The sequence below is a fragment of the Octopus sinensis genome, linkage group LG10, assembly GCF_006345805.1.
Source record: "Octopus sinensis linkage group LG10, ASM634580v1, whole genome shotgun sequence".
NCBI lineage: Eukaryota > Metazoa > Mollusca > Cephalopoda > Octopoda > Octopodidae > Octopus > Octopus sinensis.
In genome coordinates, this window is record NC_043006.1 from 69729508 (window position 1) to 69755190 (window position 25683).

At 39.9% G+C, this 25683-nt stretch overlaps 1 protein-coding gene across 4 annotated transcripts in view; it reads right to left on the reverse strand.

Moving 5' to 3' along the window:
• Nucleotides 1-25683, reverse strand: part of LOC115216632 (excitatory amino acid transporter 1) — a 333935-nt gene that overhangs the window by 267301 nt on the left and 40951 nt on the right. For 2 of the 4 annotated variants that reach the window (XM_036506771.1, XM_029786116.2), the window contains exon 2: nt 22652-24036. In XM_036506771.1, coding sequence (XP_036362664.1) covers nt 22652-23190 — 539 coding nt within the window. In that variant the 5' untranslated portion in view covers nt 23191-24036. Of the gene's footprint in view, nt 1-22651; nt 24037-24176; nt 24194-24299; nt 24421-25683 lie in introns of those variants that run through there. The other 2 variants (XM_036506772.1, XM_036506773.1) reach the window with 2 other exon arrangements.

Genomic DNA, 25683 nt, shown 5'->3' on the forward strand with positions numbered 1-25683 from the left:
GTTTATTGACTACTTTCACCATACTGCATTCATTGTAACTTAACGTTGAATGTTCACCACATGTTTATCTTATTCCGTTCATTACATGTTTACCGTTTAGTGTTTACAGTATGTTTATCTTATTATGTACCACACACTTATAAAAAGTTTGCTTTCCAACTGCATGGTTCCAAGTTCAGTTCCATTACTTGGCATCATGGCTAAGGGCCTTCTACTATAGTTCCGGGTCGATCAAAGACTTGTGAGTGGATTTGATAGAGAGAAACTGAAAGAAGCCCGTCATATATAAGTCTGTATATATAAATATATATGTGTGTGTGGCCATCTTAACTGTGTTTAATATTCGCCGTAGGTTTACTTTGTTCATTAAATCAGCTGAAAACTTCTAACTTAACATCCTTCGGCATTACATATTGTTCACTAACTCCCTTCTTCCTTCTACCTCTCCACATCGAATCTAGGAATACAGCTATGTCTGTCTGTTGGTCTGCCTGTCCGACGCTCTGTCGGTCTTCTTGTCTGTCGGTCGGTCGCTGGTTTTATCAATGGAGGAAGTTTTAAGTTGACTGACAACCTGTTGCATTGTCTGCCATTTTTCTTGAGTGTGGCCTCGGGAAAAACGTGAGATATGAGGGGTGATGGGATGAGGGGTGGTAGGATGTCTGGTGGTGGGAGATTATATCAGTAGTGACGGTGAGTTTACGGTGGTGAGTGCGGAAAGTTATGGTGGTACAGGAGAGCTACAGTGATAACGGTGGCGTTAAATTATTGTGGCAGTGGTGTTGGCGTTACAATTATAAGAAGCCGTCTGCAACCTAACCTACGTACAGTGTGTGTGTGTGTGTGTGTGTGGTGTGTGTGTGTGTGTGTGTGTGTGTGCGTGCGCGCGCGCGCGCATCTTTAATGCCGTACCATGCTCGGTTTCACATTAGTATTCCGAGATTAGACCACAACCAATTTCAGCAGCTTTTTCCCTTGTCGGAATCGGTGAAATCAAGCCTTTCAACAAACTTAAGATCGCATGTATATATATATATATATATATATATATAAGGTCTGATCAATAAGTATCCGGACTGTTGCCATTGTAACGAAGCTAAAAACACGAAGAGTGAAGCCGTTTGGCAAAGATTGACATCGATCTCTGCTGTGAATGCGCAGTAACTTTTAACGTTCTAGCTCACTTCCATTATTTACAGCAGTGCTTGGAAGGAAGGTGTGCAGCGTGTGATAGTCGCATTGACCACGACAGGAAAAGTTGTCATGAAGACACCTGCTCGGAGACCTACGCAAAATTCCAGTAAGTGTATGGAGAAGAGTGTATGTGCCGCACACAAGTGTAGAAGTGATTCAGACATTTCCAAGATGGCCGAAAAAATGTAATATTGACGAACGTTCTGGGAGACCCACAACCAGCAGAAGCGAGAAAAACATCGTAGATATGCATGCAGCTGTGAGGGGAAATCGTTGAATCACCATCCGTGAGCTATCAAAGGATGTAGAGTTTAGTTAGGGTTCAATACAGTTCATTATCACTGAAGATTTGTCTACGAGACACTTGTCTGCCAAGTTTGTGCCAAGAGTGCTTTCAGCTGGCCAAAATGACACTCGGGTTTCAATTGCACAAGATCTCCTTGATCGTGTTGAGAACTATGAGAACTTTTTGAAAACTTTGCGTTTGCATCTGAGCAGGTATCGCTAAGCTTTTGGCAAAATTTGATGCAGATTCTCTGCTCAATTTTGTGTCATGATCAACGCAACGATCACATACTACGCACCTTCCTTCCAAGAACTGTTGCAAGCAGCAGAAGTAAGCTAGAACGTTGAAACTTAGGGTGCATACACAACAGAGTGCAAGATCACTCTGCGTGCTTTAGTTTCGTCACTATGGCAACAGACCTGATACTTATTGATCACACCACATATATGTATTAGTTGTGAACGCGCGTGCTCACGAGTACGAGTACATGCACATTCTTTTATTATTTCCTTTTACTCGTTTCAGTCATTTGAATGCGGCTATGCTGGAGCACCGCCTTTAAGGGACTTTTATTCGAAATTGACCCCAGGACTTATTCTTTGTAAGCCTAGTACTTATTCTATAGGCCTCTTTTGCTAAACACACCAACATCGGTTGTCAACAAATGGTGGGGGACAAACAGACATAAAGACATACACACACACACATATATATATATATATATATATATATATAATATATATATATATATATATATTAGACGGGCTTTTTCCAGTTTCCGTCAATCAGATCCACTCACAAGAATTTGGGCGGCCTGACACTATGGTAGAAGAGACTTGTCCAAGCTTCCACGCATAGGTACTGAACCTGAAACCATGTGGTTGGGAAGCAACTCTATTACCATACGGCCAGAAAAGTACCTAACGAACCTTTATAACACTTATGTGGAGAACAAAGTGTATTGCTATGTGTGTGCGTATATGTACTTTTGTGTATATGTATATAGGCGTAGGAGTGGCTATGTGGTAAGCAGCTTGCTTGCGAACCACATGGTTCCGGGTTCATTCCCACTGCGTGGCACCTTGGGCAAGTGTCATCTATGGCCTCGGGTTCAGTCCAAAGCCTTGTGAGTGAATTTGGTAGACGGAAACTGAAAGAAGCTCGTCGTCGTATATATATATGTGTGTGTGTGTGTGTGTGTACGTTTGTGTATCTGTTTGTCCCCCCCCAACATCGCTTGACAACCGGTGCTGGTGTGTTTACATCCCCGTAACATAGCTATCCGGCAAAAGAGACCGATAGAATAAGTACTAGGCTTACAAAGAATAAATCCTGGAGTCGATGTTCTCGACTAAAGGCGGTGCTCCAGCATGGCCACAGTCACATGACTGAAACAAGTAAAAGAGTAAGAGAGTATATGAATATGCCAAAACGCGCACACCCGTCTATGTGTGTGCGTGTCTTTCAGTGTTAGATCCCGTATATGAATATAATGCGCAAACTGCAGTTTGACATTTGCAATTTAACCTTTCCAGCTAAAAAATATTTGATGCTAAAAGTATTTACACCCAATATTGTTACAGCAACAAAAAAGCTGGTGTTTTCTCACAAAACATTATCAGTGACGTTTATCGAAAATATGTCGCTGTCCCTGAAACCTTTCAGAGTCCACTGAACTGCTTTTGGAGACTGTATGACGTTTGGCGATATAATATAACGGCGAACTGACAGGGTCGTTACCATTTCGCAGGAGTTACCTACCATAGGCGCAGGAGTGGCTGTGTGGTAATTAGCTTGCTTACCAACCACATGGTTCCGGGTTCGGTCCCACTGCGTCACACGTTGGGCAAGTGTCTTCTACTATAGCCTCAGCTCAACCGAAGACTTGTAAGTGGATTTGGTGGACGGAAACTGAAAAAAGCCCATCGTATATATGTGTTTGAGAGAAAGAGAGAGAGTGAGTGAGTGAGAGTCTGTGTGTGTGTGTGTGTGTGTGTGTGTTTGTCCCCACCCCCACCCCACCATCGCTTGACAACCAATGTTGGTGTGTTCTTGTCCCCGTAATGTAACGGGTGCAGAACCACCTCTTAGCCACTGTTGTTCCTAGTCTACTCTAACCCTCAGAGCCCCAACCATGAATTCATTGGCATGTTACGGAAGAAGGCGCATGACTCAGTAATTAGAGCATCGAGCTCACAATCACGAGGAAGTGAGTTTGATTCCCAGACAGGGCAGTGTGTTGTGTTCTTGAGCAAGACATTTTATCTCATATTGTACCAGTTCACACACCTGCAGAAATGAGTTGCGACGTCACTGGTGCCAAGTTGTATCGGCCTTTGCCTTTCCCTTGGATAACATCGGTGGCGTGAAAAGCGGAGACCTGTATGCATGGGTGACTGCTGGTATTCCATAAAAAAAACTTGCTCGGGCTTGTGCCTCGGAGGGAAACATTCTAAGTGCAATCCCATGGGAATTCATGACCGAAGGGGGTCTTTATCGAAGAAACTGCAAGGACAGATATTCATTGCCTTGTGAAGATTTGTGCTTGGATGCTAAGGGAGTTAACCTCGACAGAAAACCAAAGAGTGAAGTACCTCAGGTGGTGAGGTGCTCTTTTTGACATCCAGTAACTCCTGAGTTGGTGGAGCTCTCCTGCCCTGTTAGGCAATTCACTAAGACGAAGACCAGTCTAATGTAAAGCCTACGCTTACTGGACATTGCAGTCATCTTAGTCCGCCGAGTCACTGTGGTCAGATCTTCAGGTCTAAAAAGTGGGACCGGATGATGTGAACTGGCTCACACTTGAAAACTAATGAGCGTAGCCAGGACGAAAAGCGCTCTAGAATCAAGGATCGGTTTGCATAGCCTCTTGAGGGCATGCCGCTCTTCCTCATGACCTTCGTATACGAAGAAACTACCATCGTAACGTGAGAAAGACTCTAAGTGTGGTGAAATAGGAAATAAAGTTACGGAAAGAGGAAAGAAATGGTAAGTCTCGCATTAACTTTGCATTATACTCCAGCGAAAAAATTTTAGAATGTAAAGGTGTTTGCATATCAAGAAGGAGACTCGTCTACGGTTTTAATGTTTAACTTCCTAGAAATAGCACCCAAATTCTCTTCTCTAATTACGCAGCTATCTCAATAGGGAGAAGGACACAACAGATTATGCGCAGCCATAAACTGACGGAAAGGTTACGCCTGGAATACATTAGATCCTGTGTCTACTAAAGCAGGACTAATCTGGGTGTAAACACTACCGATAAACGTAACATTCTGCTCCTGAACTTGACGTGCAAGTGGTTCAGCATTCCACGGTCACACGTACTCTTAACGTCTATCTGAGGGTGATTCAGCGCGACACAGAATGTAACAAGGCTGGCCCTTTGAACTACATGTACTACCCATGTTTGTCAGTTGAGTGAACAGGGACCGACGTAAAATAAAGTGTCTTGTTCAAGGACTCAACGCGCCGCTGCGTATCGAACTCACGATTTTACGATCGTGATCCGAATGCCCTAACAGTTACATCACACGCCTTCACTACCACTACTACCTATTTCTTTACTACCCACAAGGAGCTAAACACAAAGGGGACAAACAAGGACAGACAAACGGACTAAGTCGATTACATCGACCCCAGTGCGTAACTGGTACTTATTTAATCGACCTCGAAAGGATGAAAGGCAAAGTCGACCTTGGCGGAATTTGAACTCAGAACGTAACGGCAGACGAAATGCAGCTACGCATTTCGCCCGACGTGCTGACGTTTCTGCCAGCTCGCCAGCAACAACAGCAGCCTCACCATCGAGTGCCAAAGTCCAACACTAACCCACTGAAAGAATCTGCCCTTCCTCCACCACCACTGCAATGACGTCAGTCCATTGAAACTCTGTCTCCCACCTTCACAACCGTCATCATGTTCCCATATCTGCCTTAAAACATCGATTTACAGATGCTTGGACTGATTAAAAACTATATAAACTATACTGATCTAGCCAATCTTGAAGGATTTAGAAAGGCCAGAGGTGCTTCCGTACGTATTAAATCATAAAAACAACAATTCGAGATAAGCTAATGATATATATATATATATCTTGTGATATATAGAAGTAAATGCTTGTATGTGTATGTTTCTACACAAACACACACCATGCGTGTGGTGTATTTGAGCGGGTGAAGGCGTGTAGCTTAGAGTTTGGGATGTTGCACTCACGATCACAATGTCGTGGTTTCGATTCCTGAACGAGATGAGCAGTGCGTTCTGTTCTTGGGCAATACGACTCCCGTTATTCCATTTCACGCCGCTCCCGTCCACTCATCAGTAAACAAATGACTCTGCGACAGACCAGCATCCAGTTCCGATGAAATACTGGGTTGCCTGTGGCGCCACCGAGGATGCTTCATCCGGCAGCCACAACAATGTGAGCAAGTGCATGGTAACCAGCAGTTTATAAGAGCATCCGACAGTCTAGTCGATAACAGTGGTGTAATATCTCTCTCTCTCTCTCTCTCTCTCTCTCTCTCTCTCTCTATATATATATATATATATATACATACATATACATACATACATACATACATACTTATATATGGTGTGTTGCGAATTTATGGAAAGAAATCCCATAAAGCTCAACAATTTTGATAAAAATGAAATGTTAAAATATATGAGAATTTTAATTCATGCAAACGATCGTTTCGAACAGCGATATAACGATAATGAAAATTTATGGTTGAATAGAATTAGTTAAATTAATTAGGTTAAATTAATTTAATTATATATCACTCTTCAGTGCATGAAGTATAAACAAAATTTTTATAAAGGACTTGAGAAAGGAAAAAGCAGAATAGAATCTAAAAGTTTTAGTTAATGTCTAACTGGATTCATACATATCTATCTTTATAATTAGGATAAATATGAATCTCCTAGATTCTGTTCTGCTATTTCCTTTCTCAAATCCTTTATAAAATTTTTTTATACTTCTTGCACAGAAGAGTACAGTGATATAAAATTAATTTAATTTAATGTAATCTAATTAATTAATTATAATCAACCATGAATTTGCATTATTTTTATATCACTGTACGAAACGATCGTCTCCATGAATTAAAATTTTCTTATAAAGTTTAACGCTTTCTCTTCTCCATTTTTTATTAAAATGGCTGAGTTTTATGGGATTTCTTTCCATAAATTCACAACACATCATATACAAGATTTTCATATTCGCAATTTTACGCCAGTAAGCTACCAGCAAAATATGAAGAATCTATATTAGAAACCTCCAAATTAAAAGACGAATCTAATTCAACCTTTTTACACACACAATATATATATATATTCTTTTATTTGTTTCAGTCATTTGACTGCGGCCATGCTGGAGCATCGCCTTTGGCCGAGCAAATTGACCCCAGGACTTATTCTTTGTAAGCCTAGTACTTATTCTATCAGTCTCTCTTGCCGAACCGCTAAGTGACGGGGACGTAAACACACGGCATCGGCTGTCAAACGATGTTTGGTGGTGGTGGGGGGCAAACACAGACACAAACACACACACACACACACACACACACACACATATGTATGTATATATATATATATAATATATATATATATATATATAATATATATATATATATATATATATATATATACGATGGACTTCTTTTCAGTTTCCGTCTATCAAATCCACCCACAAGGCTTTGGTTGGTCCGAGGCTATAGTAGAAGATACCACGCAGATAGGACTGAAGCCGGAACCATGTAGTTGGTAAGCAAGCTATTTACCACACGGCCACTGAAAAGATACTTTGTTCAGCGAAACAGTACCGAAGCGCATTGTTTTTATATAAGATACATCTTATGGATAGCCAGAAATGCCTAACAATGATGCTCCAAGAGTCGTAGACTTCGATTCTTCCAGCATCAAATCACTTTGCCAAGCTTACCCAACTGACCATTACACAAAACAGCAACAAGCCATATATATCTCCTACGGTTCCTGGAACATCATTATTTATGCATCTCTGGCCAACCATAAGATCTATCTTGTTATACTAAAACAAGTTTCGTTGCTCTTTCCTTGAACAAAGTATCTTTCGCAAGATATTAATCAAAGTCATGGCTATGGATGAAGACATTGAAAACAAGATTGCCCGCAACAGCGATTAAACTTGGTATCGTTTGGTTGCGAACTGAACTCTTTAATCACACAGCCATAACTATACTCGTTGCTGCCGCTGCTGCTGCTGCCATTAATTATGTTTTTGTGTCACAGATGGGGCACTTTCTTTTGTAACTGGTGCAATAGAAATTGCATTGAGTAATTAAATGGAGTGTGGTGGGGAAGAAAACGAAGACGTACGCACGCGAACACATACGCCAGCTAGAAACCTATTTTATATATATATAATATACATACACACGCGCATACATATATTTATACACAAACACACGACGTATATACATACATACACATATATACACACACGCAACGTATATATATATATATATATATATGCACACATACAAACATATGCACACACAACGTATATATATATATATATATATATGCACACATACAAACATATGCACACACAACGTATATATATATATATATATATACATATACACACGCACACATATATGCACACATACAAACATATGCATACACACAACGTACGTATATATATATATACACGCACACATATATGCACACATACAAACATATGCATACACACAACGTACGTATATATATATATATATATATATATACACACACACATACATACATATACGTATACACACATACACACACATATATATATATGCACACATACAAACATATGCACACACACAACGTATATATATATATAATATATATATATATATATATATATATATATATATATATACACACATACATATATATGCACACATACAAACATGCACACACACAACGTGTATATATATATATATACACATACATACATATACGTATACACACATATATATATATATACGCACATACATACATATACGTATACACACATATATATATATATACACACATACGCACACATATATATATATATATATATACTCACACACAAAAGTCTCTATGTTTGCCTTTTCTGTCTCACTCTCGTTCTTCGTTTTTTCCACACATACATAGAAGAAAGAGAGAGAGGGGAAAGAGAGCGTGGTGTGTGTGTGTGTGTGTGTGTTGTTATTCTGCCACCCAGAGAGATCAATAGAGTAAATAAAGACAATTGATGACAGATAAGTAGTCAGCTGGTGGGATTTGAAACTGCTTCTCAGCATCACACTCTTTGATCTACTGCTGCTGTTGCCGTTGCACGATGGTAACTACTACACTACTACTACTACTACTACTACTACTACTACAGTACCAGCGGTGCTGCTTTAACTGCTATTTCCATTGTGGATTGGTTGGCGGGGATCATGATACTAAAGTTTGTGGCGTAGTAGTGGTGGTGGTGGTAATGATGATGGTGGTGAAGGTGGCGTTGGATGTTGTTGTAGCAATGGTTCTGGATATGGTGACAGTGGTAGTGAAGATTTTTATGATTGCGAAGGCGCGTGGTTATAGTGTTGCAAACCATACCACACCTATATACTATATATATATATATATAATATATATATATATAATATATATATATCCATACACACTGACGGGCTTCTTTCAGTTTTCGTCTCTACCAAATCCACTCACAAGGCTTTGGTCAATCCGAGGCTATAGTAGTAGACACTTGTCCAACGTGCCACGCAGTGGGACTGAACCCGGAACCATGTGGTTGGTAAGCAAGCTACTTACCACACAGCCACTATATATATAATATAATATATATATATAATATATATATATATATATATATATATTGGTAGTGGTGACAGTCGTAGTGGTGATGCAAATGTTACAGTAAAGATGGCGATGTGTGAGTATCCTTACAAGTTCTATCTTCCTGGTGATATAGAGATGCAAGTTCGTGTTGATGATGGTGATGATGCAGAAGTTCTATACAGTGGTTTCTTTTGAAAACTGTTAGTTTTGTGGTGGGACGGTGTTGGTAACAGTGCTACAGCTGCTGTTATGTAACCTTGGTTGTAGCTATGATGGGATGGGGTATCACCTTAAAGAGAGAAGAGTAGTCCCCCAGGCCGTTTATGTTTCAGGACCTTCAATACAGGTCGAAGGAAAACATGAGTTATTCTCTCACTGGAGAACTGATCGGAATGATTATGACATTGCCGAACCGCCTAAACCACACTTTAAGCTCCCGAAAAAATTAGTGTCCAGGGAGCCCTTATGAAGACTATTCTTTTTCTACTCTAGGTACAAGGCACGAAATTTTGGGAGAGGGGGCCTGTCGATTAGATCGACCCCAGTACACAACTGGTACTTAATTTATCGACCCTGAAAGGAAGAAAGAGAAAGTCGACCTTGGCGGAATTTAAACTCAGAAGGTAAAGACAGGCGAAATACCTATTTCTTTACTACCTACAAGGGGCTAAACACAGAGGGGACAAACAAGGGCAGACAAACGGATTAAGTTGATTATATCGACCCCAGTGCGTAACTGGTACTTATTTAATCGACCCCGAAAGGATGAAAGGCAAAGTCAACCTTGGTAGAATTTGAACTCAGAACGTAACGGCAGGCGAAATACCGCTAAGCATCTCGCCCGGCGTGCTAACGTATCTGCCAGCTCGTCGCCTTCCTTATGAAGACTGTTGCAACATACATAGTTTTAACCCCGTGGGAACCACCGGGCAAGTGCTTGATGTGACTATGCTTTAAGACGGCACTGCTAGAAAATACTCTAGGAACAGATTGCGGTGTGAAACCATGCGATGGATTATTTTTAATACTGTCCTTATGTAGTTAGGTCATGGCGTGAGTTGAATCCAGTACACAAAGATCAAGCAAATTCTATAGGATATCTTGTCTGATGCTCTAAAGATTTTGCCTGTCTTCCGTCCAAGACTGGGAATTTATTGATCTTAGAAGAACGGAAAAGCCAAGACAAACTCAGCGAGACTTGAACTAAGAACTCGATGAACGGGAATAAATACTGCAGTAGACTACATTCATGTTACTGTTGTGGTGGTGGTGGTGTGAATGTATGGAAGTTGTATAATACGTATGCTAGTATCGACTCAGTCAATAGAAGAACTACTAATAATACTAACAGAAGGATTTTGCACTGGGATGCCGACAACACAAATGATAACAATTACATTAAGCCTGTCATACTTAATCATCATCACCAACATCGTCGTCCGTGTTGGCTTGGGTTGGACGGTTTGACAAGTCCGATGACAGCGTCGTGATCCAATGTCTGCTTTGGCAAGGCTCCCACGGCTGGATAGGCACTAACACTTGCGAGGTTGCCATACAGTTTGCAAGACTACAAAAGCCAAGTTTCGTGTTACATTCTTTCCATTAAATCTTGCGTCAAAATGTTGTGAAGAAATAAAATCCGTTGTGCAGATAGCATCCCTGAGTTACTAACTTCAATCATCAAAACAGGATCGGTTTCAAATTTTGGCACAAAGCCAGCAAATTTAGGGGAGGGGTCTAAAACGATTGAATTGACCCCAGTACCCAACTAGTACCTACTTTATCGACCCGGAATGGACGAAAAGTAAAGTCGATCTCAGCGAATAATAATATCACATGCCCACAGCTAAAGTACAACAGAATTATGTTCTTCATAATAATCTGGTAGCTATGGAGGATATGCTTCGCTGAAGATGTCTGGGAAAATTGAAATACACCGGTAGTTATCGCTCATACTTGGTAATATTGGATTTAAAATAATATTTCTCGTCAGCACATATACTATTAATTAATTAGCAATTTCCCTTCACAACATTAAATATGAGGGACCTAATTTAATTGGCATTATACTTCGGCGGGATTAATTGTTATTTAGGTTTGTAGCTATCAACTTACAAATAATTATACGGTGGTGACCTAAAATGAACAGACAGACATAGATAGATAGATAGATAAATAGAGAGATAAATAGATAGATAGTGAGATACATAGATAAATAGATAGATAGATAGATAGATAGATAGATAGATAGATATAGCTAGACAGACAGACAGATATAGCTACACAGATAGATAGACAGATAGACCTATATAGCTACACAGATAGACAGATATAGCTAGACAGACAGACAGATAGATATAGCTACACAGACAGACAGACAGACAGACAGACATAGCTACACGAATAGACATACAGACAGGCAGATATAGCTACACAGATAGACAGACAGACAGATAAACAGATAGATATTTCTTTCCTTTCCTGAGTGTCCAATAACACTATACTTGCTCCACGTCCTCGCGTTGTTTTTTCTCTTTGTTCATGTTTGAATTAACTACAATACATATTTCCTCTCTCGTGTGTGTGTGTGTGTGTGTGTTGTGTGTGTGTGTGTGTGTGTGTGTGTGTGTGTAAAATTGACCTATAACTATTTTCTCAGCTTTGTTTTTAACGCCCTCAAAATTCCATCTATTAACCTCAACCATAATTACTGAAGCAAACAAAGATGGACGGGAACCTAGTACTTGTTGCCTATGTCTACAATTAGCATTTGACTGTAAAGCGGGAAGGGTTTGGTATCACTAACACGGTTCACTGAACTGTACCAATTGCTGGTCATTAGTATAACAATCAACATTTTTACATACACAATGACTACATAGAAACGGTTTCGCTTGGATCGATGAAATAAGTTCACATTCTGTAATAATAGTTTTATATTTAATAATATTCATTACTGTTCTATTAATCTGCTGTTACAGTCGTTATTAGTGGACCAAGCCATCTGCATTTAATGCAAGAATTCAACATGCTTCAGTGATTTCATTAACGCCTGATGTTTAATTGTGCTAGAGTCTTTTATGTTGGCCAGTTGTTGATAGAGTTAGCGAAACGGGTGTCAAGCTGACAGAAACGTTAAAGCATCAGACAAAATGCTTTGTAGTATTTCTCCCTTCCTTTTATAATCTGAAGGTCAACTTCGCCTTTCATCCCTCAGGGGTCGTTATGTACTAGGGTCGATGGTGTCACGTTTCTGTTATTTAACCCCAAATCATCCCATATCGAGTAGACTTATTACCGAAGACATTCTAGTTGCGGTTATCATGAATATTTGCCAAGATCACGTACCATTTTCTAAAACGGAGCGGTGTGGTTTGAAGGATATTTGGTCGCCATTTTTTAAAATCCATATTCAATGATAGACTTGGTATTCAGTCATCGTTTCACCATCTGGTTTCAAATCATATCCAATCCATTGTTTTCAACCATCCGAGTATCAATAAAAAAGGGTACCAGTAATATATTCGGGGATGGGTAATTAAATACAGTCGACAATATCTCCCCTTCTCTAACGATTAGGTATTGTATTAATTATGATTATTGTATTGGCATTGTCGATAGCGCGTCAGACAAAAGTGGGTCTTGTTCTGAGTTTGAATCTCAACGAGTTAACTTGTCAAGAATACAACGCGCTCGATCCGGGAATCGAAACCATGATCAAGTGGTCATGAGTACAACACCTTAACCACAAAGCACGCATTTTCACACACAACTTTCATTGTCCGGGGTGTTAGGGTAGTGATAAAATAAGTACCAGTTATACACTGGATCTATATAATTAGCTACAGCACAACACCTTTTATTTATTTATTTATTCATTTATTTATTTGGCAGAATTGGTAGAGCGCCGGACACAACGCTTTATGATCCAAGTACAAATACTGGAGAGCTAGACTTTATATTTCATCTTTGTAGAATCGATGAAATAGAATAGCAGTGATGTAATAGGGCAGGGAGTGGGGTAATTATCATTGACTACAGCGCCACATAGGTATTGCGGGTTTCTTAGAAATGAAAAGGCGCGAGAAAGAGGAGTAAGTATGTAGTGGTAGGTAGAGAGAGAGAGAGAGAGTAATTAAAGGGGTGGGAGGGAAGGAATAGTAGTAGTAGAAAGACATAGGGAAGAGAGAATGGAGAGAGAGAGTTGCTGAGTGAAGAAGGAATGAAGAGAGAGGCGAAAGGAGCGGCATTAAGAGATAAAAAGAGAGTGAATGAGTGAGTGAGCGAGCGCGTGTGCACTTGTGTGTGAGTGAAAACGCGTGGCCAAGTGGTTAAAGTATTTGGCTCACGATTGTAAGGTCGTGAGTTCGATTCCCGGCGGCGTCTTTGAGCAAGACGCTTTATTTCATGTTGCCCCAGTCTAGTCAGCTGGCACAAATGAGTAGTACCTGTATTTCAAAGGTCCAGCTTCGTCACATTCTGTGTCATGCTGAATTTCTGAAAAGTGCATGTATGTCTGTGTGTGTGCATGTATGTATGTGTGTGTATGTATGTATGTATGTGTGTGTGCATGTATGTATGTATGTGTGTGCATGTATGTGTATGTGCATGTATGTATGTGTATGTGCGTGTATGTCTGTGTGTGTGTGTGCGCGTGTGTGTGCGTGTATGTGCGTGTGTGTGTGTATGTGTGTGTGTGTGTGTGTGTGCGTGTATGTGTGTGTATGTGTGTGTGCGTGCATGTATGTGTGTGTGCGTGCATGTATGTGTGTGTGTGCATGTGCATGTATGTGTGTGCATGTGCATGTATGTGTGTGTGTGCATGTGTGTGTGTGTGCGCATGTGTGTGTGTGTGCGCATGTGTGTGTGTGTGCGCATGTGTGTGTGTGCGCGCATGTGTGTGTGGTGTGTGTGCGCATGTGTGTGTGTGTGCGCATGTGTGTGTGTGTGCGCATGGTGTGTGTGTGTGTGAGCATATGTGTGTGTGTGTGCGCATATGTGTGTGTGTGTGCGCGTATGTGTGTGTGTGCGCGTATGTGTGTGTGTGCGCGTATTGTGTGTGTGTGCGCGTATGTGTGTGTGTGCGCGTATGTGTGTGTGTGTGCGCGTATGTGTGTTGTGTGCGCGTATGGTGTGTGTGTGTGCGCGTATGTGTGTGGTGTGTGCGCGTATGTGTGTGCGCGTATGTGTGTGTGTGTGCGCGTATTGTGTGCGCGTATGTGTGTGTGTGTGCGCGTATGTGTGTGCGCGTATGTGTGCGCGCGTATGTGTGTGTGTGTGTGCGCGCGTATGTGTGTGTGTGTGCGCGCGTATGTGTGTGTGTGTGCGCGTATGTGTGTGTGTGTGCGCATCTATGTATGTGTGCGCATCTATGTCTGTGTGCGCATGTATGTGTGTGTGCGCATGTATGTGTGTGTGTGTGTGCATGTATGTGTGTGTGTGTGTGTGCATGTATGTGTGTGTGTGTGTGCATGTATGTGTGTGTGTGTGTGCATGTATGTGTGTGTGTGTGCATGTATGTGTGTGTGTGTGTGTGCATGTATGTGTGTGTGTGTGTGTGCATGTATGTGTGTGTGTGCATGTATGTGTGTGTGTGCATGTTGTGTGTGTGTGTGTGCATGTATGTGTGTGTGTGTGTGCATGTATGTGTGTGTGTGTGCATGTATGTGTGTGTGTGTGTGTGTGTGCATGTATGTGTGTGTGTGCATGTGTGTGCATGTGTGCGCGCGAATGTAACTGAAACAAAGTACGGTAGTGGGAGAATAAGGCGGGAAAAGAAATTACAGACAAAACAGTAAAAGAGAGTGGGGGTAGGAATGTATGTATGTTTGTATGTATGTATGCGTGTGTAAGTATACAGGGGGGAACGGTGAAGGAGGGGATATAGGAAGAGAAGGGGTAGGAGAATAATAAGAAAGATATAGAAAGAGAGAGAAAAGATAGGGAGGGAGGGAGGAAAGCAACAGTTTAAAATGAAATTTCCGTAGAACTCGAGAAATTTTGCGTCAGCTGACATCGCCTCTTCCCTCTCCTCCTCAACCTCATTCTCCTCCTCCTCCTTTCTTTCCACTATTTTATTAATCTGTTGTTTTCTTATTAGTATGCACTAATTAATACAAATATAAACATGAATACTTTAATACAACAGTCACATGATTTCAATCGTGGTAATTAATTATAGAAACAGTTTTATTTTTAAACTATTTTTTATTAATTAGTTTCGGCTGTGAATTCGAATCCATCCAAAGTGAGGTCGATAAGATAAAGAGCCAGTCATATACTGGTGGTGGGGGGTGATTTAATCAACTGTTATTGTCCCCCGGGTTTCTTCAACCAAAAAGACTGCCGAGGCTCAGACAAAAGCTATGAAATATTTCTTCCTTCACTTTACATTTTAAGTTCAAATCCCACCAAGATTAACTTTGTTTTTTCATTCCTCCGGGGTCGATAAATTGAAGTACCAGTCATGCACTGGGATCGATGATATCTAGTAGTCCCTTTCCTTCGAAATTTTGGCCTTGTGTCTAAATCATAAATGTTGTTATTTTTCATTCCGAACAATTTTCTTTAGTATTGCTTAAGCTTTAAGAGATTATGGAGAGCAAACCCCCTTTCACCGACCACATTATTCTTGTGAGGTGTACTGGCCCCAGTTGAAAGGTATTATGATGGCACAACATCATATATTGATTCTATGATTGGAGGGTTGGATTGTGATACATCTGTTGCCGTCCCCGACGTGAATGTACAAAGGACAAAAAGGGACTAAATAAAGCTGAGGCGAAATTAACCCTTCAGCCTTCGTGAGTTGGTCAAATAAAGGCTACATGCCAAATATTGATTTTAAATTTTAACACAAGGCCATCAATTTCGGGGGAGGAGGTAAGTCGATTATATCGATCCCAATGCTCAACAGGTACTTATATTTATCGGCCCCAAAGAGGATGAAAGGCAAAGTCGACCTCGGCGGATTTTGAACTCAGAACGTAAAGACGGACAAAATGCCGCTGAGCATTTTGCCCGTTGTGCTAACGATTCGCCCAGCTCACGACCTTATTAAATATTGGGATCTCTTTAAATGAGTGATCCCTCTCCCTTCAGATGTGTGGCTTCATATTTGTATCAGAAATCTTTGTTTTATAGAACAGTTTGTCAAATGAACAGAGTTAGGGTATCCATGGCAAGTCCTCTCTCACTGAGCAAACATATGTTAAACCTGATGTCCTCTAAGTTGACGTCAACAGAATAAGAAAGTAGGTAGCACGGGCCAATGAGGATGCCGCTATGTGGCGGCTAGACTTGCAAGAAACAGCAGTCAAGTTTCCCAATTGCACCCCACTTCTTAATGAAAAAAATTAAATAAACTAACGTCATCTTGGATAGTGTAGTTCGGGGATTTACTATATCTAAAACAAAATGACGGGATAGTCACGGTTGGAATAAATTTTATGATACATCTGCTCATTCAAAGCCGCCTGTGCTAAATAATACTAGCAACAAGTGCGCAAGAATGGTTGCAGCTGAGGAGAGGAGGTTTTCGATACAGTCTCTAACAAAGGCGATAACCAGAGAAAATATGTGATGGTGGTGATTGTGATTATGGTTTTGTCGTTTGGACGGACATAGATACTTTGTGTTATGTATATATATATATATATATATATATATATATATATATATGGTTTTGTGGACAGGAAAAAGAAAAAAAACACTAGTAACATTGACAAAGTACATACATGCACACATTATATTATAAATATATAAGGCGGTGAATTGACAGATTTGTTAGGAAGCCGGACAAAATGCCTAGCGGTTTTCCATCGGGTTTTACTAGCTGAGTTCAAATTTCACCGAATTCAACTTTGCTTTTATTGTTTCTAGTCCCAGTGAGCACAGGACCGGTATAATCGACTATCCCCTGTCCCCTAAAATTTATTTCAGACTTGTGGCTATAGTAGAAAGGAATGTATACTGTATACGTTTATTCGTATATGTACACATGTATGTTAACTTTTTACTAAGTTTTAACAATTCTGCTCGTCTTTTGCAATCTTAAATACCGTCACAATAAAAAAACTTAGATCCAGAAATGAAGTCTATAGCTTATAGATTCAGAGAATCGATATTATGGCCTATAGGTCAATGCTAGTAGTTTGATCCCAAGATGGTGAGTATAAGAAATAGTACAGCATATAGAGTGATCCAGAAACAGGGTGTATAACACATACCCATTACATCATAGCTAAAAGAATACGCGTGGCTGTTGCACGGATGAGTAAGTGGAGTAATGTATGTAATGGTTTCTCTTGAGTATTAAACAAAGCAGTACTTAATTCTGGGTCTGGGGTTATAGTATAAAGCGAATTTATACTACATTGGAAGAGGGCCAGTGAATCATACTGACCCCAGTACTTGAATAATACTTTATTTTATTGACCTCGAAAAGATGGAAAATAAAGTTCGCATCAACTAGATTTGAACTCAGAATGTAAACCATGCAAGCGTTTATAAGGAGTTTGCGAAACTGACCCCAATAGATAACTGGTTGTTATTTTATTGACCATGAAATATATAACGGACTCTAAGGAGTCACACACAAGCTGAGGGTGTTACTAGAAATAGTAACCAAGTCTTCCTCAGATCACGCTCTACAATCTTTTTGAAAACGATATCACTGGATAACCTAGTTCTACATTCACTGTCTGAATAAAAATGGAAGGGTCACGCTTGGAATGTTTGATAATCGGTCTACTTGAATAAGGAAGGATTTGGGACTGAACAGCAAACGATTAAAGATATAGTAACTGCTATCACTGCTGCTGCTAGCTATCTAATGTGACGAGTGAAGATGGATCCGCTATGGATCGTCCGGTAATAGTTGTTAAACATCATTCAAACCCCATGATACCGTCATAATATAACTTTAGATACATTATACCTGGATATTAGATGGGATGGTCACGACAAAGACGTCGTTAGTCATAGATCTGCTGGATCAAAAAACTATTCCAGCAGCCCCATGATCAAAGATATTTCAGTCATTTTCAGTTTTTTTTCTTTCTTTTTTCTCTGAGCAAGAGTCATAGTGAATCTCGGACTACTTAGTCGTTTTTAAGACAATGGATTTTGAAGGTGATTTGGGTGCTATTTCTAGCGAATCAAATAACCACCGAGTAGAGCGTGTGACTGAGTTAGTATGCTTGTGCCCGTGTGTGTATGCATGTGTGTGTGTGTGCAACTGTTTTCTCGAAGGCACATATTGTCGCGAATTGCTCGAAATGTGGAGTAGATAAGCAGCCGACAACTGATGAAGGGTCGTTCTTTATGTTACTTGTCTTGTTTTTCATTTATTTCTCTAGTTGTTCGCAAAAATAAAGTTTGTCTTTGTATATAACAAAATATAAAATCCTTTGTTTAAAACAAAGAACACATATGAAGAATTGAAGAATTCTCGCGTCTGAGGACAAAATAGCAATTCCTAGCATCAAAAAAAATTTAAACGCAACTCCTGACAACGAAGTCCTATAAACCCTTATGTCGGATGTTAACGCCTTGGAGGATTTAATTCGTTTATCTTGGAATCATATAGCTGCTTTGTTCTTGAGGGGTTCTCATGCCTGAAAATAACCACCTCCCCCTCCCTCCAGTTCTAAAAGTATTGTAGCATCTCAAGGCTAAACCACAAACTATAACTGCCTAATCTTTCAGGCATCGTCGCCAATTTTTAGTTCAGAACCAAATAAAAGAGACTGGATGTGGTCGCTCGATCTACTAGAAGCTGATAAATTTCCCTCAGGCCAATGCCTTAAAAAAAAACATTCGCTAATGTAGTATTATGTACACTATATCTGGAAGGCCACAGATGGAATGGAGCTAAGCAACAACATCCTAGAGATTATATGACCCATGGTGGGCAGATCTATGAAGTTGTAATATCAAGACTGAGTTTTATGCAACCATCGCGTCCCTGGTTCAAATCATTGTAGTCCAGAGTAGCCAAAGAAAGGCAGGAGTTGTTTCATGGTTGCTAACTATCATTTTAACAGTTAATATTCCTGTATCAAGTCTCTATTGAGTTATAGAGTCAGCTGAAGCAATACAGGGGCCTTGTATGTAGTCATATGACAGTGATAACGACTATAAAAAGAGTCATCTTACTCAATTGTAGCTGTCGCATTTCTCTTGTCTCTCTTCTTTACAATATGGATGATGTGAATCAGCGAATGAACTTCTAATTACTCGATCGATTTGCTATATGTAATAGTTAACAGCTAAATAGCTCGCCGCTTCACCTTTCAAACATTTTTCAAAATAAGGAGTGCAAGTGAATCAATGAGCAGCCTATACGTGGGGATGCGGCGTGCTAGATATAATAGCCAAATGTTTCTTTAAAACACCTACCAATGAAGCTTTGCATAATATGGTTAGTCTTATAAATATAGTATGTCAGAGGAAAGACTATATAGTCATGGCTGGAATATTTTTGACCATTGCCCCATACCTTCAGAGATGACCTAGGGTTAAACAAAAGAGGCGGTTCCTCAACTAGTTGAAATCCCGACAATTATTTATTTTGCCGTATCTGTCATGCTGTTTACAGTGAACTGTTTCGCGAATTTGCTCCAGCTGGGCTTAGCCGAGACGAAAAAAACCCAACTACTACTACTATCCACCACCACTTCTACTACGCATACCACCACTACTACTGCTACTGACAACTGCTCTTATTTAAATATCGCTCTAGATTCATTTCGCAATCTTGTAACCAAAGTGATAACACTTCAATAGATTCTCTATGAAGAAGGACAAATATCCGAAACGTTAACGATTCAATTAGCGTAAGCATTATTAGAAATCATAAAAAGATCGTGTCGAATATGTTAAGTACGAGTTATGTCGTGTGTATATAGTTAAATATACTTAATAACACACGCTGGGTTTCAGTTTTCAGACTCTTGCGGATTGAAACCATAAATTAGAGTGGCGCGGCGAATTTGTGACATTTCTCAAGGCGCTATGTAGAGATTTACTGATAATCTAAAATAGCAATAATACCATTACGGTGAGCCATTGTGAATACATGAGCATATGTACGTACAATTATCCAGGGAATTTCACCTGTACTTGTCCATACTAACGCACACGTGCTCACCTATGGTTATGTGAATATACACGTGTGTACATATACAGGACACATTCAACTTTATACACACTGGCACGTGTCTGTGTCTCCGTTCGTATGTGTATTTATTGATAAATAGGTTGGTGGGCAACCAGTGAGGGCACATAAATTGAAAGGCGTGTGTGTGTGTGTGTGTGTGTGTGTGTTGTGTGTGTGTGTGGATAGATATGTGTCAATAAGTATTATTGTATGAGTATGTGTATACATACATACATACAAACAAACGTAAGCGTATGTCCACACCCTTTTTTTAAAATCTACGTCCGGGTAAGTGTGTGATATAAACATAGACATGTGTATATACATGCACATGTAACTGTATATTGGAGAAAGATAGCTAGATGGGGTAGAGAGGCGAAGAAAGGAAGGAAAGAGTGTGGGTATGGGCGCTTATATATACACCATATATCTAGATATATCTAGATATTCTTTTATTCTTTTACTTGTTTCAGTCATCTTGACTGCGGCCATGCTGGAGCACTGCCTTCAGTCGAGCAAATCGACCCCAGGACTTATCCCTTGTAAGCCTAGTACTTATTCTATTGGACCCTTTTGCCGAACCGCTAAGTTACGGGGACGTAAACACACCAGCATTGGCTGTCAAGCGATGTTGGGGGAGGGACGTACACACAAACATATACACTCACACACACACACACGTGTGTGTGTGTATATATATATATATATATATATATACACATACACGACGGTCTTCTTTCGGTTTCCGTCTACCAAATCCGCTCACAAGACTTTGGTCGACCCGAAGCTATAGTAGAAGACACTTGCCCAAGGTGTCACACAGTGGGACTGAACCCGGAACCATGTGGTTGGTAAGCAAGCTTCTTACCACACAGCCACTCCTAACAAATTACAATGTTAAATTAACATTTTTAAACAAATTTCTTTGTAATGTATGCGTGGCTATGTATATGGGTGGTGGTGGGGGTATATATTGTGGTACGATAGGTATGTGAGTGTAGATGTTATATATATAGTAATACGTGAACGGATCTAAAAAAAAAATCTGAAAAAAATCTTGCAGTAGTCTTTCCCAAAGCACGCACCCACACGTACCCACATACATAAATACACGTATATGCATAATCATACGTGTGTATGTCTATATATATCTGTGTGTGTGCGCGCGCGCATGCATAACAATCATAATTATAATAAAAAGAAAGGAAAATCGAAAGAATATTTCTCATCCGCTGTCACTTCTTAACCCTTCTCTCGCTCTACTCCACCCTCAAAGTTCCAAATAGAAACACCACACGCACACACACACACACACACACACAAACACGCATACACAGATGCGTCCGTGCACCGAGATAGACATACATAAAACCATTAGCATATATGAAAAACCCGCAGACAGGCAGACAGAGACAGACAGATGCACATACAGATATGGACTTACAACAGACATATATACGCACACACACACATACACACGTGCATGTACACACAGATATTCAACCCAGACGTAGACACATACGCACACGCGTAGATATACACATACATGGTAGTACGTAGTTATAGACATACACCCACAGACATATACATACAGATATATGTATAAACATATTCATGCATGTACATACACACAGTCAGACACATCCATGGATATACACTGGTATACGTAACTGCACACTCGAATACATACTCATAACAGTTATACACATACATCCATGGTCATATACATAGATATATTCACCTACATACAGATGTACTTGTACATATAAACACAGTTGCACACATACATTTATAGACACATACATTTATGGACATATATATATATATATATATATATATAGCTACATGTAGAAACGTAATTATATGCATACAGTTACAAACACACGTTCATGGACATATATAAATGTACCATGTGGCCATGTATCTATACACTCGCGCACAATACTCTCTCTCTCTCTCTCTCTCTCATACATACACACATGCACCCAATGACAGATAGGGAAAGAGACAGAGAGGGAGGAAGAGGAGGAGATAGGGAGAAGAGGTGGGAGAGGAGGAGGTAGAGGAGGAGAGAGAAGGGTTGCATGCTCACAGAGCCACTTGCATCCGGATTAATGTTAAGTAATGATAATGTCGGGGTTACTCACCTGATTAAATCCAGGAAGGTATCAACGGAGTTAACTCTCTTGGTTGAACCATATCGTTTCAGTTTTTCGGAGCTCTTGCCACTTCCAGGCTGAATTGTTACGCACATGATAATTCCAGTCACCACAGAGATGATTGTGGTGGACGCGAAATAGCCGATAGTCCTTAAGCCCATTTTACCACAGGTTTTAGCATCGAGACCAGCAATTCCTGAGATGAGACTGGACATGATGAGGGGTAAAATTAACATACGCAACATCCTCATGAGCATTTCACCGGGGAACATCAGGTACATCACTTCACGTTTGTTTGTCATCATTGACGGCCGTACGGCGCGAACGAGGAAACCGACGGCGCATCCGAAAATCACGGACCCTAACAACAAGATCAGCAGAAGGTTTTCTTTGCCCGCTGACAAGCATCTCTTCCCGAATTGTTTGCCGAATTTTTTCAGGTGTCCAGCACGACTCGTGTCTTCATCAGGGCTACTAACGAAAACGTGAGTGTTCACCTTCCCCGAATTGCTTGATTCGTTCTCCATGGCGGGAAAATTGAAGAATCTTTCAAAGCGAAATCACGGCAATAGGATTACTCCAGATGTGAATACAGCCTGACGTACTTTTGTTAAATAAATATATGTATATATACACGAATGTGGGAATGGATATTTGTATATATGTGTGTAAGTATGTATATATAATATATATAAAGTGTTGTGTGTCTATGGTTAAGTATTATATATGCATTTGTATATCATATAATATTTATATATATAGGTGGGTAACTGGGCTGGGTAGTATATGGGTATTTTCTTGGGAGCGTTTGTGGGTGTTTTCGGATTATGTGCGTATGCTGCTGTTGGTCGTGGTGGTGTTAATAAAAGATAGATGGACAGGTGACGGTGGATATGTACGGATGTGTATGTGGGAGTATAAAACGGATATTCAAATGTGTGTATACGGAAATGAGAAAGTCGCTACACAGTGATAAATGGTAAGATCCCAGCTTGTAGTGGTACAAATCCCGGACCAGGTTCCGTTTTATGTTATGTGTTACTTTCCTGTGTCTTCCTATATAGACACACTGGCGTATATATGTATATAGATGCAGATATATATGATAAAATCAATAGGACGCGTATACGTATGTAGATATATGTATGTGCGTATTGTTTTGAAATTGGTCAGTTATATAGACAGACACAGGTGTAAACTGTGAGCGCAGCAGCAGTAACAACACCAGCTGAAGCAGCAGTATCTGTTGCACAGCAGCAGCAAAAGAAGCAGCAGATGGACAGGTAAAAATTCTCCGTCCCAATCGAATTTTGCAAAGGTTCCGAATCTCAGCCAGGAAATTTTCGATTTCAGGGATCCGATTGAAGTTCACACTGTCAAAAGAAAGAGAGAAATTAATTAAAGTTATTATATGGAAATTGTATACTCACACACACACACATACATACATAATACATATATACATACATACATACATCATACATATATACATACATAATATACATATACATACATAAAATCTATGGTGACATTTGTCTGCGTTGCTATCTATTTAATCATATAATCATCTGCCTGTATATCCTTATCGATCATTAGTTACCTGTAAATCTACCTAGCTATATATCAATTCATTTACCTGTATTAACCGTATCACGCTCTACGCTTCTACACTCGAGCACAGTTAAGAGAAACATGAAAGAAGCTACAATATAGTAGCAGCCACACACAGACAAACTCACATACACAGAGACACGCCCGCCAACATATATACCTACATAATATGAATGTCACACATACAGCCTTTCTACGTTACAACCCGACAACTGCCAGTCAACTTAGTACAAAGATAGACAAGATCACAAGCATCCTTTTCACTCACTGGCTTGCTAACTAGCATAAACACCAACTACGAAAACACATATTCGCTCATACGTACGTACGGATGGATGGAGACACATGCTTATACACCTATATATATATATATGCATATGCACACATACTTACATGCATGCATGCATGCACTAAACACACAGATACACATGCGTATTCAGCGCGACAATTCTTGTCGAAACACGTAACACCTCGTCTAATGAAATATTCTTCTTAATGTCTATGTACACACATCAACATATAAATGATTAGCGGGCCGTACTTACACACAAATACATGCATTACCACGCAACGCACAAAACGCATATACATACACACAACTATGCGTAGGCCTGCATTCACACACGCATTTGCACTGATATTACATATATATTAGTTGTATGTGGGTGTACGTGTTTATGTGTGTATATACACTTATGTATATACGCATGTGTTGACAGTGAAGGTAGACAGATGTTAAGTTGAGGTATGAAAAACTAAACATGTATGCTAAGTTAAAAGCATATGTTTAAGTTAGGAGAAAGGTAAGTGCCTGGGGTTTTCTAAATAAATATGTGTATATACGAGAGTGTGTGTGTGTGTGTGTACATATATATATATATATATACACACGCATGCATATATCATGACTACAAGTGTATGCACTTTTCCGTTTCTTTAGATGAGTCTGCATGTGTATATGTATGTGTTTATGCATATATGTGCATAGTCTTGTGAGTGCATATATACATGCACCTATACACACACACACACACACACACACACACACACACACACACACACATATATATATATATATATATGCAAGTGCATATAGATTTTTCTGTATACCAGCATATGGTGTGTTTGCACCTGCATGTGTGTATGGAGCTATGACTGCTGCTGTTTAACACTGGGTCGGTCATGATCCAGTTGTAGTTGGCCACAGAATGTACAGCTGTGACCATCTCGTCAGGAATGTTATTTTGTGTCCATTTTCGAAGCTGATTAGAGCGATTTGAGGGAGATTTTTACCTGCTCTTTCTGCAAGCTGGGGCGTCAGGTATACACACCCTCGTGTATGCATACATTTATCCGTACATGTGCAGCTATTTAACCCTCGTGTTATATCCATCACACACACACACTTT